The 16,832-nt window shown below is 34.5% G+C and overlaps 1 protein-coding gene across 1 annotated transcript; it reads right to left on the reverse strand.

Moving 5' to 3' along the window:
* Nucleotides 1-4,972: 4,972 nt before the first annotated feature.
* LOC145053842 (shaggy-related protein kinase kappa-like) lies at nt 4,973-9,639 on the reverse strand. The gene is made up of 13 exons (XM_079001950.1): nt 9,408-9,639; nt 8,320-8,585; nt 8,014-8,106; nt 7,852-7,911; nt 7,382-7,654; nt 6,578-6,652; nt 6,414-6,470; nt 6,200-6,340; nt 6,083-6,133; nt 5,908-6,003; nt 5,731-5,814; nt 5,530-5,632; nt 4,973-5,226 (listed from the first exon to the last, which is right to left on the reverse strand). The coding sequence occupies exons 2-13, from the start codon at nt 8,473-8,475 to the stop codon at nt 5,135-5,137; spliced, it is 1,281 nt and encodes a 426-aa protein (XP_078858076.1). The 5' UTR covers nt 8,476-8,585; nt 9,408-9,639; the 3' UTR covers nt 4,973-5,134.
* Nucleotides 9,640-16,832: the final 7,193 nt, after the last annotated feature.

A 16,832-nucleotide genomic window follows, 5' to 3' on the forward strand; every position in this document is an offset into this window, starting at 1 on the left:
CCTAACCCTAGCCTCCCTTGTTGAGTGTTTAGCTCTTTATGGTGTTTTGTTGCATTTTGAAGGAAAAAGAAGAAGGTGTTAGCCGAAGGATCAAGCAACAACTCTTCTCTTTCTTTGGAATCACCTTTTTGAAAATTTATAAGTCCTCAATTTTCCATATTGATGATTCTTTAGTTGTAAATCTAGTTTCGTAGCATATTTTGGTCCATAAGAGATGGTTGGTAGGTTTGAAATGATAAAAGTTGCAACTTTATGACTCTCCTAAGTCCCATGAGCAATATATTTTGTAGATCTAGACGTTAGTTGGGGTTCTTAACCTTGCATTAGTTTTTGGTCACTTTTAGCTCATTTCACCATAAAATGGATTCTAGACATGCATTGGACATGCTTGTCTATAAAGCACCCACCTTTATGCTAGATCCAGTACTAGAAACTCTTATGGAGTGGTTCACTTAAGGGCTTTACGAATTAAAGGATTAATGGTTAAGTCCTTGTTGTATTTTTCTTTACTTGGAACTAAGGTTTGAGATCTTGATCTCTTTGGGTGTCCTAATGGATAAAGTTGGAAACTTTATCCATCTAGACCATGGGAAGGACCAGATATGAGATTTGGAGCTATTGGGATCGAAGGAAAGAACTTAATCCATTAAACTGTTAGAAACCTAGTGCCCACAACGTGGCCTTAGGTCATCATGGATTGGTGACTAGGGGATGGGCGACTCTTTTGTTGAACGAGGGCCACGTCGTGGTCATAGATGGCCATGACGTGGCGGTTGACTAAGGTCAACGTTGACCGTTGAATTTTGACTTGAGTTGACTTTTGGTTAAACTCCTAGTTTTGGAAAAAGAGCTAAGGGCTTACTTGGGATAACTGTATAGGTGGTGCGTAGCATTGGTGTTTCTGGCAGTAAGAGCAGATTATCGACTGAGAGGTGGGTTTTCTCACTATATTGTAGGATACTAGGTGTTATTGGATTGCTATTGTCTTTGTGACTCTTGCATGTTATGTATGTTGGACAAGGCCCATTATGTATTATAGGTAGGGCCTGTTAGCCGGGCGGGGCCCGATGTATGTATGGTATGCGGTATTTTGAGGAACTCACTAAGCTTTGTGCTTACGGTTTATGTTTATGTTTCAGGTACTTCCGTATCCTAAGGGAACTCACTAAGCTTTAATACCTTTCTATACTTTGATGGGATTTTGGAATGAATGAATGGTTGTTTTGGTTAATCTAAAACAAAATTTTTTACTTAGTAATTTTGGGGCGTTACGACATCCCAAATATCTAAGTGTAATCGCACATTTTTGTATACTACTAAAACTCATTCTTTATCTAGCATCAGGTTTTTGTTTAAAATAATCATAACGAAGCTCTAAAACATTACTAATACGTAAAAATATAGTCTTATTTAGATGGAAACAACGTTCGAATGACTCATCATTATAAAGACAATTATCGACAAAGTAATCGTGTACTAATAAGTCATGTGCGACTTCATGATCTCGAATGACAACCATTCTTGTATGTGTAACATCCGTACGTTCTTCATCGTGTATATGTTGCACAACATTGAAAATGTCGAGATAAATTCCATGTCGTCATCCGAATCGAAATGGTTAAAGAAATACATAAATATGATTTTTAGAGAGTATAAAAGAAATGAAAGGTTTGGATGTAAAGGTTTATGTAAATGTTGTGTTTATATAGGTAATGTTTACATATTAATTTTTTTTTGCACCATTCAACGGCTAGTCAATGGGTCAAAGAGAGGAATTGTCCTGATTGATCGTTCTCACCCGTCGAATGCATCATGAAGAAAAACGACCACGCCCAACTACGAAGGTTCGGGGGTGGTGTTCATGAATATAGATCATGGCCACATGGACCACGACCCCTCTCGTTGCATGTATTACGGATGACCTTATAGAAATGACAATGTTGACCAAAACTTTGACTAGGATTTGAAAGTACAACTGTAACATATTTTAATAATTTGTGGGAAATTTCCGATAAAGTCTCAATATTATGGGTCAGATTACGGTTTAATCCAAACTTTTATTTTATTTTTGAACAAAAAGTTTTGATTATTTTAAATTTTGCCAATATTAACGAAACAAACATTATTTTTTTTTAATAGAAAATAACAGATTGTCGTATAAAATTAGATAATTGGGACTTTTATGTTCAAAAAATAAATGTTAAGATTAAACCGTAAACTAATATAAAATATTAAAATTTTATGGAAGATTTCTCAATATTTTGTATGTCAACAAGATCGAATTATTTTGGTCATAGGCTTTGCTAAAAGTGGTTTTTTATGCACGGACCACGGTTTAACAAAACACAAAAACTAAACTTATGGTGATTTGGATTGAGTTATAAGACTCAAAACTGTAATATATTTTGTATGTCAAAACTCAAAATTAAATTCAAAATTAGAACAAAGATTAAAGTGAATGACATTGGAATATAAAAGTGAGAAAATGACAAACAACCTAGGGTTGCCATATAGATAGAAATGGATTCTAAAAATAGGTGTGCATAAGAGACCCTGACAAAAAAAATTCTTTTTTAAATATATGTAGACTAAAAAAATTGATTCATACACACATTAATTTTTTATTATACACAATAATTTATATTTTAAATGGTTGTAAATATATATATATATATATATATATATATATATATATATATATATATATATATATATATATATATATTGTGTATGATAAAAAAATGTTGTGTAAGAATCAACTAAAAAAAGGTTTGAACATGGGCTTTCAAGGAGGATGTCAAACATTTTCTTTTATGAGATTTGCATGTTCATGCTAATATGTCGTGTTTTTTTATGTACATTGTTGATCGTAAAAAAAATCTTTTCTAATTGTCTTCGTTTACTTTCTTCATAAAAATAAGTAGAGAGTTTGAAAAGATGGTGATCTTCATCTTGATGTCAAGTAAGAAAACAAAATTACATGGATTGTCAAGAAAAACGTGTGAATAAAATGCATGCTTTCATAATGAAATTAATATACAGGATTTGAGTTATATGTTGGTGAATCCAGCATCATTGGGCATTTTAGGCAACTAAGATTTTCATGAGACCAATGGGGACTTGAGCTAAACTGGTACAAGTTATGAGGTGCGAAGCACGCAATCACATAAGCTAGCTAGTTTGATTTCGATCACACCTAATAGCGCGCGGTGGTCAAGGGGTAACGCCTTGAAACACAAACGGGAAAAAGAGGTTATAAGTCATACTTTGTAGTGGATGACATGATAGTGCCAATGTACTGATACGGATGGGGTTGTCTATAGATATACATTTCAAGTACCATTAATCACAAGCCATCCATTTCCATTTTTGGCAGGGATTCTCTCATATATATAATTTTACTTCATCCCTGGTATGTGGTATATACACCTTTGAGCGTTGGTTTGTTCTTGTTATTGTCTAGAGAAAAGTTAACAACACCGATATAAGCAGTGGAGAGTTTTGACTTTTGAGTTGTCAACGATCACTACAACCCGATCGACTAGCTACTACCATACTTGACTAGATTCGTGAGTTTTGGTTCTATCAAATTAAGTTGCGTTTAGGACCATGGTTAGGGTTAGATCTGAACTTAGCCTTACCCTTCTCCACTTAAAGGGCTTTCTCTTCGTTTTTTAACGAGAGACCACCCATCTGCTTTGCTAAAAAGCTTCGTGGTCTACCAACAAGCTTTCAAATTCAACAAGTTAATGGTTGATTGGTTGGCCAGGTAGGCCATCCTTGTATATTGAAGCCACACAACTTCTAAATTAATGTTTTAAATTAACCATGAATGATGATTCCTTTCATCATTGGTTCCTGATATATGTATGAGGATGAAACTCAGCGATCTCTCTACACATGGACTTTACATTGTGAAAGTATTGGGGAATAGACATGTCATATTGAACCACTAAGAGAAGTTTGTTCTCAAGGAGTTGAAGTTTCGTGTCATTTCTTTTTGAGAACAACGCATAGAGAATATCATATGCTTCTTAGGAGTCATCACATCTCTAATATGTTCTAATACATCTTCTTCAACCGTTGTCTTCAAAATAAAGATAGCCTTTCCCGTCTTGATCTTCCACTTTCATAAAACTCCATTGTTGTCTTCAGCTTTTGGTTGTTTTGTCTTTGGTAACTTCCCACAAATATTGCCCCTGCATATACGACATAATGCAAGCAGACCAAGAGTTGTAGTTTTGCTTATTAAGTTTCTTGACACCACATACTGCTTAAACACAGCCATTGATGAAGTCTCTGATACCAATTTGTTAACTTGAAGATCCGAACTTTCCTTGTACACGACAAAGAACTACAATGCAAGGAATTAAAGAAGGAAAAAAACATATTACACACAAGTTGTATGTGCTATCTTATTCAACGTGCAAGTAAGGAGTGCCATATATGGCTTACATGACTCAAAGGAGACTAACCACTACTAACACATGACCTCAACTACTAGTAAACTGCCCACTACCTTCATGACAAAGTCAAAGACTGAAAATACTAAATAAGCGTAAGAGCATAAACGTAAAGATAAACACATGCATGCATGAGATTGAACGTTGAGAGGTGTTGCAAGTCATTATGACAACAATTAAACTGATTACGTTTTCATCCTTTTGAGGAGCATGCTCATAAATATGATAACTTTTACCCACTTATTTAAGAAAAAAAAAAACAAGGAAATGATAGGTAACAATCAACAATAAATCTGATACATTTTATAGATTTTGTGTTCGGTTCCACAGCCAACATAGAATAAAAAAAGAAAATCAATAATGTCCCCAAAACGAAAAAAGGAAGATGAAGGAGAGACTAGTAATTGAACCTATAGATTCCCACCTACTTAATGCTACTAGGGCAAACATGTAGAGACGACAAAATAGAATGAGAAAGACACCAAAATGGAAGGAAATGAATTAACAACTACAACAAACCACAAAAATATATATTACGATTTAAAAACTTTAGGCTCACTTTCTATACCCAACTCAGCCTCATATCATAACAACAAGCTCATATGTAACAATAACATACAAGTAATAAGAAGCAAGTAACATATTGGTGCAGACACTAAAATAGTCCAAATTCACTGAATGTTTAAAGCCATGAACAAGTTTTGTTTCCGAGCATGCTCTGGGATAAGCCTGTGAACAGTCTCTCTTGGAACGCCAGCAAGCTCTGCAACACAAAAACACATTCATTCAGACCCTTACAAAAAAATCATATCTCAACTTGTAACATTTTCTTTTTTTGGAAACTTCACAATTTAAATACCGATGTTCCATAATTGAAGCGACATTTGCTTCTTTAGAAAGATTTCAAATGTTAGAAGTTACTCATTTACCATTACCATCATTATATTATAAATATAATGATAATGATGTTCACTGAGTTGTGTCTACAAGATTCTTTAATAGAAAGAATAATACCAATTTACATTATTATAACTATTATTAGGTTATGAATGTAACTCTTACTTACCTTGTGGTTTAAAATTAAAGAGTGGAGGAAGGGGACGATTATTGGGAAGACGGGTAGCTGGGTCCCGCAATTCATCAAAGAAGGGGTGGACACATGCTTCCAACTTCAAAAAAATGTTAATTTATAAAAATATTAAAAAAAAAATCACCACTTCATTCCCCTATACACAACTGAAGTTTCATTTATAAGATTTTAACTCACAGCAGTGCAGCGTAAATTGGGTGAATACTGAAAAAACCTACAAACAAGATCCACTGCTTCAGGAGGTAATCGTTTCTGGAAAACCTGAAAAAAGTAGAAGAAAAATGTTAAATATCAAATAAAGAAATAATTTTAAAGATCCATGTAAAGTATTGGTATAATTAAAGTTTTACTAACCTTGTGCCATGGATGAGGCTTAATTTGAGGAAACCTGAACTCAGTGTAGTTTGGATTCATACACTTTATCTCCTCTCTTGTAGGTGTTCCCAAAACCTATATAAACAATTACACAAACTTATATTTTATGTTCTACAAAATGTAATTTTTTTATATATATGAAAGGAAAACTTACCTTGATAATCTCAACCAATTGATCAACACCACTTTCTCCAGGAAACAGAGGCTGCAAACAAAATAAAATTTTTAAAAAATTATAAAAAAAAAATTGAAAATAAAAGTAGAAGAGTACCTGTCCAAGTAGTAGTTCAGCCATGACACAACCTGTTGACCATATGTCTATGGCTGTTGTATATTCAGTGGCACCAAATATCAGCTCTGGGGCACGATAATATCTTGAACAGATATATGACACATTCGGCTCTCCTTTCACCTGAAAAAAAAAAATAAAGAATTAAAAAAATACATCACATATTCAACCACTATGCAGTGTTGATTAGACTTACTAGAACTTTAGCACTTCCAAAGTCGCAAAGTTTCAGCTGATGTGTGTGTGGATTCACCTAAAAGTAAGAAATAAGATTTAACACAACCACATAAATACATAATAATAACAATTAAAAAAAAAAGTTTTATAATTGAGTGCATAAATGATCAAGACTAATCTTACAAGTAAATTCTGTGGTTTGATGTCACGGTGACATATCCCAATACAATTATGAATATATGCAAGTGCCCTGCATATCTGCACCAAAAAGTATAGAAAAGATTCAGATTTTTTGAAATTGGAACTACATTCTCCTGCTGTTTATACCTTTAATCCGAAAATAATTATGTCCCATATATTACCATAAATGAGAAACAGTCTAAGTGAAAAATAAAAATAAGATTAAATTACAAAAACGGTCCCTGAGTATCACTGATTTTTGCAATTTGGGTCCCCGAAGGTTTAATCATGCATATTAAAAAAAAACCAAAAAAGGGTAATATAGTCATTTTAGGTGGAACACAGACCAATACGTTACAAATACCTCAGATAATGACCAAAACTGCAAGAGAAAACTTCTTGGAACCAAATTTGCAAAAAACAGCGATACTTAGGGACTAATATTGTAATTTATTTTAGAGTTAATAACAAAAAGAAAAATTAAATTTTTGGTTCTGCTGACTTGTTTTTGTAATCTTGGTCTAAAAAAGTTTGCTTGCAATTTCGGTCCTTATTTGAGGTTTATGTAACTTTTTTGGTCCATGTTTCAAATAATATGACTATTTTTGGGACCAAAATTGCAAAAAGTAAACAACACCAAGGGACAAAAAGTAGTCATTTTACTCGGTACATGGCCAAAAACATTACAAAAAAGCTCAAATAAGGACCAAAATTGCAAAAGAAAACTTATGGGGACCACATTTGCAAAAATAAAGTATACTCAGGGACGAAAATTGTAACATAAAGTGAGGTAGCACATGCACATGCCTGATAGGTATACAATTTGACATATATCAATGGCATTCGTTGGTTCATCCTAGTGTAATGCCTTGCAGTTCGACTAACAGTTTCAGGAACAAAATCAAGAACAAGATTGAGGTAAAGCTCCTCTTTTTCAGTGGTTGAAAAGAAAGAATGCTTTAATGCCACAACATTTGGATGATCCAACATTTGCATGATTTGCAGCTCTCTGTTCTTGTAACGTTTGTCTTGAAGAACTTTCTTAATTGCCACAATTTCCCCTGTCTCTCTGCATTTAGCCTGAACCAATATTACAAAAAATGCATCAACTTATTAGAAACTGAATTAAACAACCACCATGTTGATAAATGATGTTGAAAGTTGGAAGGAAAGAATAGATGAGGGTAGATTTGTAAAATGCTAGGACTTAATGGGACAATTTCTATTAACTCGTTCTTTCTGTATTAGTTAAAAGGAAACAACTGAGCCATACTTACTTGAAAAACAACACCAAAAGAGCCAGTCCCAATCACATGCTCTGCTATGTAGCTCACAGTCTGTCATAAATAGAAAAAAAAAGGAAGATATTTTAGCATATATATCATATTTTCATGAGAATCCATGTAAATATTAAAAGTTTAAAACTTATTACTTCTCACCTGTTCAGGTTGACCATTACGCCCTCCGGTTGTTGTTCTTATCACATGTCCAGCTTCTGTACCCGCCCCATGTATCATCACTGGTTCACTATCCTGAAATATTAAATTCAATTTTCAACAAAATAATTCAACTAATCACTAATTATATTTATAGACCCTATTTGTTACACACAAACAACTTTGTACTGTGTTTGGCATGCATAGGACTGAGACTAACATCAAATGGGACAAAAGTAGAATTATTTGTCCCACCCAAAAGACGCAAATGCCCTCATCATAGAAAATATCCCTAGAGAAAGTACTTACACTGACTTTGTCATCATCACGTTCCACTTTGTCTCTAATACGCATTTCAAGCATTCCCCTCCCCAATCGATCAACTGCAGCACTAGATGATTCATTAAAGCCACTAACTGTTCTTGAACTCCCAACTCCCCCATGTCCAAGGCTAGCAGAGGCCATCTTCTAGTTCTTATCTTATGCCAAATGATGCCTAAAACTTTCTAATAATTGTTACCCTTCACAAACACTTTTGTGTCCCTCAAGATTATTCCACTCACAAACATGTGCTCCTGACAAAATATAACAAACCAAAGATTTAAATAGTATGTTTCTCGCATAATCTTTGATGTAACTGAAACAATGTATTTGAGTGTCAGGTGAAAACAAGCATGCAAAATTCACATGTAAAGAATGTGATTACAAATGCAGCATAAATGGTAAGCTAGATGTTATTATCACCTAACAATAGCAAGAGAAACTTCTGATGCATGCATCAAATCTAGATTAGTCAAGCATAAATAAACAAATGAAAGGAAATATTCAAAACCCTTATTCTATTCCTTTTTGAGAATTGTAGATAATATAATAACAAAATCAGGCCGTCCTTGTTCCAAATCCAACCAATCCTATAATAGTTTGAATTGGTTTTGGAAAGTGATTATGTAATAGTGAATCAAAATAAAGTAATCAGCTACGTAAGAGAGAGTTCTTGGGTTTGGAGTGGGAGTTGCAAATAACATCAACCTGAAATAGTTAATAAAATTAGGCAAAGTAATGAAAGTGTTTATTTGATGGCTAAATGCCAAATACAGAACTGATTATTGTCGTTTCATGTAATCGCTCTCAAAACTATATCCAAACATCCCATTAAAAGGGAATCATAAATCAATTATTCGACAGAAATAGCTTGATGGCATACGAACCACAAAAATAGTATAATTCACCATCAGTCAGATCCAAGTACAATCTAATCCAAATTAATCTACAAAAAAGCATAATAAATCTGAATTTTAAACGATCAATCATTCTTCAACCCATTATGTAGTGGATCAGAGATGATTTTGATCATCTAGGAGCTAATCGGTTTAAAAAAGTAAAGTTAAATCACTCACCGTAACGAATTTCGCAGAGAATTGTGAGCAGATTTTGTGCATTTCACTGTAGTTGGTTGAAATAGACGAGTGACAGTTTCTTGATCCGATTGCTTTATCGTTTTGGGTGTTGGGGGGGTTTTCTTCTTTATTTTACCATTATCTGTAATTGGGTTTTCTCTCTCCACCAGTTTACTGCGTCTTCTTGAGAGATAGCGAGAGGGTTTTTTGGAATTTTGATCTTTTGGGTGTGGGATACTATCACAAACTTGCAACTGAGAGATGATAAAAGTCTTTTGCGTTTCTTTGTTTGCTGACAAGTAGGGTGTCAGATCTTTGTTTTCATTTCACTCTTTCATTAAATAAACGGGATAATAAACTCATAAATTACCATATTTTTTAATTTAGTTTATTGTTTTTCTATATAGTCTATACTAGTATTAAATAAGGATATTCGATTTCTCGTTAAATAATAGTATTATACAATCATTTTGTTAAACCATTATATATATATTAATAAAAATAATTAAAAATCAATTAAATGCAACCAGTATTCGTACACATTTGAAATACACATTATTAATTTTTAATAAATGTTTTACATTGGTTGATACCTTATATATTATTGGTTTTTGAATAATTGATATGTACGTGTACGTTATATATTAATTGAAACGTTACGTGTTATTTAAACAAACGAGAGTGAAAAACTAACACATTGTTTCTTATATTATTATTATTTTTTAAATAGTGATACATATTTAAACAAAAGAAATCAATATACTTATATTATGATAAATGCATTAATCATATTATTTTCATTGGTTGTAATAAGTTTAACTAAATAGTTAATTCATCTGTGAGGCGATCTGTAATGGTCTTCATAACCATTACATTTTTCCACCTCCACGTCACCACTACAATTCTCCCCCTTGCAAGTGGGATGGTGTGCACGAGAGAATATCATGGTTAAAGGGAGAAAGAAGACAGAGAAGGAGAAAAAAAACAGAGAAGAACATTGTCAAATGTTGTGACCACAATCCTCCACGACAACGAGCAACAACAGAGGGTCGGGATAGTGTGTACAACGTTGGTCGTGGCCACGTCGACCACGACAAGCCTTGTGCTCATACTGGAAAGTCTGAGATAGAAAGAAAAAAGCAAAACGCAAAAGATAAAATATATTTGTAATAAAAAAATTAATCATATCGTTATGTCATATTCGATGCTATATTATGTGTGAATGAAACCTCATGTATAAGTTAATATTTCACTAAATCGATCAATATCACAATAAATTTGATTATTTGTATTAAAAGAAAAAAAAAAAAAAAAAGCAAATCCAATGTAAGCAATGCATATTGTCCCAAATTTGTGTTGCGTACTCTAGGAACATAAATGAATATTGGCCTTTAAGTCACAGTGTCGGGTTCGTTAATAATCAAGATCTCCAAAAGTAAAGTTGCATGCTTTCATCTTTAAAATTGGTGGGTATGACAAGTTAAAGGGATGCTTGGATTGTTTATCTAAAATAATTTATGTTTTTTTAAAACGCTTATAAAACTTTGGTTGAATTAAAGTTTTTCTTTTAAATATTTTGATTAGTTTGTGTAGGTGTTGTATGTTTTTTATCTCGAGATCTTTTTGGTCTTTTTTGTCTGTGTCGTACACACATGCACATACATTATGTTTCACTATTTGTTTTTTTAAGACTGCAGAACTAAAAAGATATGAACGTCTTCTTCTTACCGCAAATGTGAACTAGAGACTTCAAAAATCTTTAGATATCTTCTAGCTTAAAAAAACATATATTTTTGTTTGTTTGTTTTTTTTTTAAACTTAGATTTATTCTAACCTTATCTACGATAAACAATTAGAAAAAAAAAAGTTACAATACTTAAAGAAATAATGTCCAACGACATAACCATGATATTTGTGACACATTTATAAATAAATATTTAATTACAGTAATGATCATTAGAGTTGTTTATATAGATATTAAAAAAATCCTAATATTGTCTTATTTTTTGTGCCGAATTTTATAAAATATTATTTAATGTAGTATCATTCATTTTTTTGGAAAAATATTTATGCCCAGTTTTAATTGATTTAATTGAATAAGTAAAATAAAAATTTTCATTTTGAATCAAAGTTTTTTTTCATCAATTTATGTGTTAATTATTTCATTCATAATTATGTTGTGTGGGTAGGGTTGAGGTTATACTGCTCTGTGCGGTGGTCAACAAATCATGGAGTATGCCAGATATGAGTTGAGGGTTAGGAGAGCATGCTAGACTCATAATGAAGACTCTTAAGCATTCCAGATGCAAGCTGAGGGCCAGGGGAGCATGCCAGACTCGTATTGAGGGCTGATCAGTTATGTTCCAGTCTTAGGACTGAAGGGGCAAGCCAATCATAAGTTGTAGGCTCGAGAGCAAGCCAGACTTATGCTGTAGGCTCGAGAGCAAGCCAGATGTGAGATGTGGGCCTGAAAGGCAAGCCAAATTCATACTATAGGCTTGGGGTTAATCCAGTCTGAAGAGTTATGGACACATTACATGATGTTATTATGTGTGCTATTTGTTATGTATCGGTATTTTGGGGGAACTCACTAAGCTTCGGGCTTACGATTTTGGATTTTGTTTCAGGTACTTCGGATGACCGCGGGAAGGCGAATGGCTTGATCATGCACCTCCTCACATTTTATGATTTTGATTTCTGGGATATTCTGATATGAAACTGTCTTGAAAACAATTTATAACTAAATGGTGTTTTTGGATGTTTGAAAAAGTTTTAAATTTTCATGAATTTTATGGATGTTATAAGTTGGTATCATAGCCTTAGTTTGAGTGAATTGGAGGAACACTCGTGTGAATCCAATCTCAAACTAAGGAAAGGATTTTCAAAATGATTTTCAAATTGTTTTCAAATACTAAATGAGGATGCACAGTGTACGATCAGTTGGAGCCAGTAAGTAGACCCCAAAATACCATACAAATATTTGATATTGTGATATGTTAAAATAGCATGCTAGTGATATGATAGGGATCTTCAGGATTGCATGATAGAATTGCCTGATAGCTTAGGGTTTTCCTTATATGAAATTGACATAATTATTGTAGTTGCTTAGTGTATGGATCATAGTTGTACATAATTAAGATCTTATAGCATGAGAATGTTTGGTTTGGCCTTATTTATTATTCGTGTCTCAACTTTGGAAGTGTGTTTTTGACGAGTCCGTGGTTATATCATTGGATGATATTCAGGTGGATGGGGGCCTGAATTATGTCGAGAGGTCGGTTGCCATTCTAGACAGGAAGACGAAGGGACTTCGAAACAAGGAAGTAAAGTTGGTGAATGTGCAATGGCAGCACCAAAGGGGCTCCGAATGGACTTAGGAGCCAGAGGAGGAGATGCGGGAGCATTACCCCGAGCTGTTTTCAGCCACAGACTTCGAGGGCGAAGTCTAGTTCAAGTGGGGGAGAGTTGTAACATCCAAAATTTTGTGTGCATTTCAAGAAGAAGGGGTGGTCAAACAAGCTTGGATCAAGTGGGTGCTCCAAGATCCTGCACCAAAATCATCTTGCAAAGCTTCTGGAGGTAAAAAGCTTGCATCTTTCCTTTCTAATCTTTAGATCTAGCTAGGGTATTGGTGGTTTGTCCCTTTGATGAACTTTGGACCTCTTTTGTTGAGCTAAGTCTTCCCCATTTGATATGAAAGGCAGATCTGAGGTCCCCTGGTCAGTTAGAAGTATAAAAATGGAAGCTTGATGAGAGATTTGATCTCATGCATGGGTAAAAGACCTTGGAAAGGTCTTAATGAAGTAATTGGGTGTGTATGAGACATGCAAGGGCATAACGTTGCCAACTTTATGCCTTAGGACATCCTTTCAGACTTAGATCTAGCTGTTGGGCATGAAGGATTCGAGCATTAAGCACTTAACGGAAAGAGTGCTTAAAATGGTTGTATGTTGGGCGTAAGTGGTTGTACGTTGTGCGTAGTCCCTAAACCTTCAGTACGCTGCGCGTACCAGGGTGGTATGTTAGGCGTACGCAGCTCAGTTGGGCCCTAAGCTGTTTTGGGCCTTTGGGCCTCATTTGGTTGTTGGGCTTGATTGGATTCTATGAATTAGAGGCCTTTTCATCTGTTTGGGTCATGGACTTATCAGTTTGGCCTTATTGGGCCAAGGTGCCCATTAAGGATATTGGACTTGGACTTTGGGGCCCATTTGCAAGAAAAGGGTAATTGGGCCTTGGGGGTAGAGTTTGAAGGTTGGGCCTTTCCTTGGGTAATTTAAGGCCTTATCATTGATTATATTATTATTTTTATTATTCAGCTCGGGGGGTTGCGGATTATTAGGAGGACAATATTCGTATTCATCGGACGGAGGTGAGTCTTCTCACCATACCTGTGGGTCTACGGCACCAAGGCCGACCCATTATGTGAACATGTTATGTGTGTGTTATTCATTTATGAGTTGATATGTTATGTGATATTATGTTGGTATGGAAGACCCCAGGGGGAGTCTGTGGCATCGGATATAAGACCATATGGGGTAGCCCATAGCATTCCTAGGTAAAGACCATGTGGGGTAGCCCATGACATTGGATGTAAGGCCATGTGGGGTAGCACATGGCAGTCCTAAGTAAAGACCATGTGGGGTAGCCTATGGCATTCTTGCTGAATCGTATTGCATGGTTTATGTGGCATGATTATAGCTTTATTAGCTATCAGGATATGTGTATGTGAATGTGTGCGGTATGCTCTGGGAAACTCACTAACATTTCGCTTACAGGTTGGTGATTTGTTTCAGGTACTTCTAAGCCCAAAGGCAAGGGCAAGGCGTGATGATGTGGGATGCACTCTATCTCGCTTTTTAGTGTTTAGGACCCTCTGATGTTTTAAAAAAGGAAAACAAATATGTAATGAATGATGATTTGAAAACAAATATTTTTGGGATTTATGGTTTATGAGATTGGTTTTGATTAACTAAAAATAATTTTTTTTTGTAAAAATTAGGTCGTTACATTTAGAAAATCATTTCTTTTTCGGAATCCCTCAAACCAAGGCTCTCATACCAACTTGTAACATTATAAAATTTTCAAACAAAATTTTCATTTTTTGTTCCCAAACACAAAACACAATAAGTTATTATCAAAGTATCCCAGAATCCACATAAACTCAATCATCAAGATGGTGTGTGTACAATCATGTCGGCACATTCCCGTGATCCTGAGATGTACCTGAAACACATTTTCACCAACACTATAAGAACGAAGCTTGGTGAGTTCCCCAAAATATCACATACATAAATAATTAGCCTTTCATGGCTATGTATCGATAAGGACCCTCCGGTCATGTGTCTCAGTGAAGACCCTCCGATCTCATGACTCTGTATGGACCCTCCGATCATGTGTCTCAGTGAAGACCTTTCAGTCTCATTGCTTGGTATGGACCCTCCGGTCATAACTCAATACATGCACAGAATAATATAACAACATAATTTAGAAAGACAGAATGCATAATAACACATATCTCAGTATAAGCAAATAAGACCCTCCGGTCAATAACACGAATAAGACCGTCCGGTCGCAGAGTAATTACCATTCAGGGAAATATGGTGAGAAGACTCACCTCGTAAAGTAAAGCAAGTATATCCCGCACCCGAACTACCAGTCTAGACTCCGCCTAACATATGTCACCTATACCTCTAATTAGTAATTGATAATAACAACCCCCAAAGATGTTAGACTAAATTTATCCACTAAACCTCAGAAGGGTAAAAGACCATTTTACCCTTCCATGGCCTCCAAAGTCCACAACTTGACTAAAACCCTAAAAGTCAACACCCAACGAGTATGCTAGGCGTATAACTAGTCATGCATGCATCGGGATGTGCTCAGCGCTACACTACGTGTAACTGGGGGTATGCACGACGTACGTCCCATGCTCACTTTTCTTATTCCCCTGGTTTTAATCCGTTAAGACAATTGCTACAAACTCAAATCTGGGTTAACTAGAGCCTATTACTTTACAAAGTTGGTGTTTTAAGCCTTAGCATGGTTGGACAAGTCTAAAACTCATAACCTCTAGTCCTTTACTCACAAAGGTCCACATATCTCATGCATGGAGAGATCTTGACTACCAAAATCTCATTTTTATGAATCCAAATGTCTAGAAATACCTAAAATGATAGATATTATGCTCTGGAGTTCATCAAACTCATAAAGCTTCAAGCTTGGGACATAAAACCCTAAAAGTGGACCAAAACATGAACTAATAAAAACAATGAGAAAGCTTTGAGCTTGATAAATCTGGATGATGCACCAACCACATAAAAACTCAGATCCAAGAGCTTGGATACCAACACTTCTTCTTTCAAGGCTCATCATTCACAAAAGAACTGCACAAGAACACTCAATAAGCCACAAGTACTCACACAAGCTATAGAAACGAGATTTACAGTTTGAGGGAAGTTGGAGGCTGGAAACGAGGCTATCATGTTCCTTAAATAGGGGCACACAAGGCATTAGGATTTACACTCTGAGCCTAGTACGCCCAACGTACTGGGTGGCCTCCACGTTCATGCAATGCACATGAGTATGCTGAGCATACACATGCATACACCCCGCGTACTCAATTGCCACATTTTCTCAAATAAGACTAGTTTTGACAAATGCAATAAAAGTTAGGGTCATCGATGCATACCTTTATTTCAGGATGTTACAAATACAAAACAGTGAAACACATCACAATCTATGTCCCGATTTGACTGGGCACATATGTCGAAGAGAATTCAAACATGAAAATGTCGAGGAGGATGATGAGGGCGCGAACGATGAGAACGAGGCCAATGACGATGAGGACAAGAACGACAACGATGACGACGTCGATGAAGAGTGGTATTTTCTATTTGCTAGTTTAATTTCAATGTTTTTTTATTATTAATGTAAGCTTTAACTATTATGTATTTTCAATTTCTAATGTAGATTTAAATTTCTAAGTTTTAATGTTTCATGTATTTTTTTTATTTAGTAAAAGGTTTCTTTAAGTTTAAAATTATGTTTTTTATTTAATTTAATGTACTTTTTTATTAGTAAAAATTAGGTTATAATCCGTGGAAACCACCGTTGGTATATTTAAAATTTTTATATAGATAAAAAATAATAAATGTCAAAAAATAAAAATAAAAACAACTGTCGATTGTAAATAATTATAATTTAATTTGTTAAGCAAAATAAACATAATAATGTTATTAATATATGATTTTGTATTTTCAAAATTTTAATTGAATTTGATTTGTTACCAAAAAAAGAAAATAATAAAAATCATAGAAAAATGTCACATGTCAAAAAGATATTTTAAAAAACTAACACATATCATTTTTAGGTTTCATTTATTAGAAGATGTAGATATTTTTTTTATGTTTAGTAATTGTGTGTTTT

This window comes from Lactuca serriola, chromosome 5 (assembly GCF_051521515.1).
Source record: "Lactuca serriola cultivar US96UC23 chromosome 5, Lser_US96UC23_V15, whole genome shotgun sequence".
Lineage (NCBI taxonomy): Eukaryota > Viridiplantae > Streptophyta > Magnoliopsida > Asterales > Asteraceae > Lactuca > Lactuca serriola.

Bases quoted from the DNA above. Each gene is read 5' to 3' on its own strand.
- LOC145053842 (XM_079001950.1), bottom strand. From the start codon at position 8,475: ATGGCCTCTGCTAGCCTTGGACATGGGGGAGTTGGGAGTTCAAGAACA. The intron at 8,107-8,319 runs GTAAGTACTTTC...TTAATATTTCAG, and splicing joins GTGATGATGACAAAGTCAGT to GATAGTGAACCAGTGATGAT. The intron at 5,815-5,907 runs GTTAGTAAAACT...TACTTTTTTCAG, and splicing joins AGCCTCATCCATGGCACAAG to GTTTTCCAGAAACGATTACC.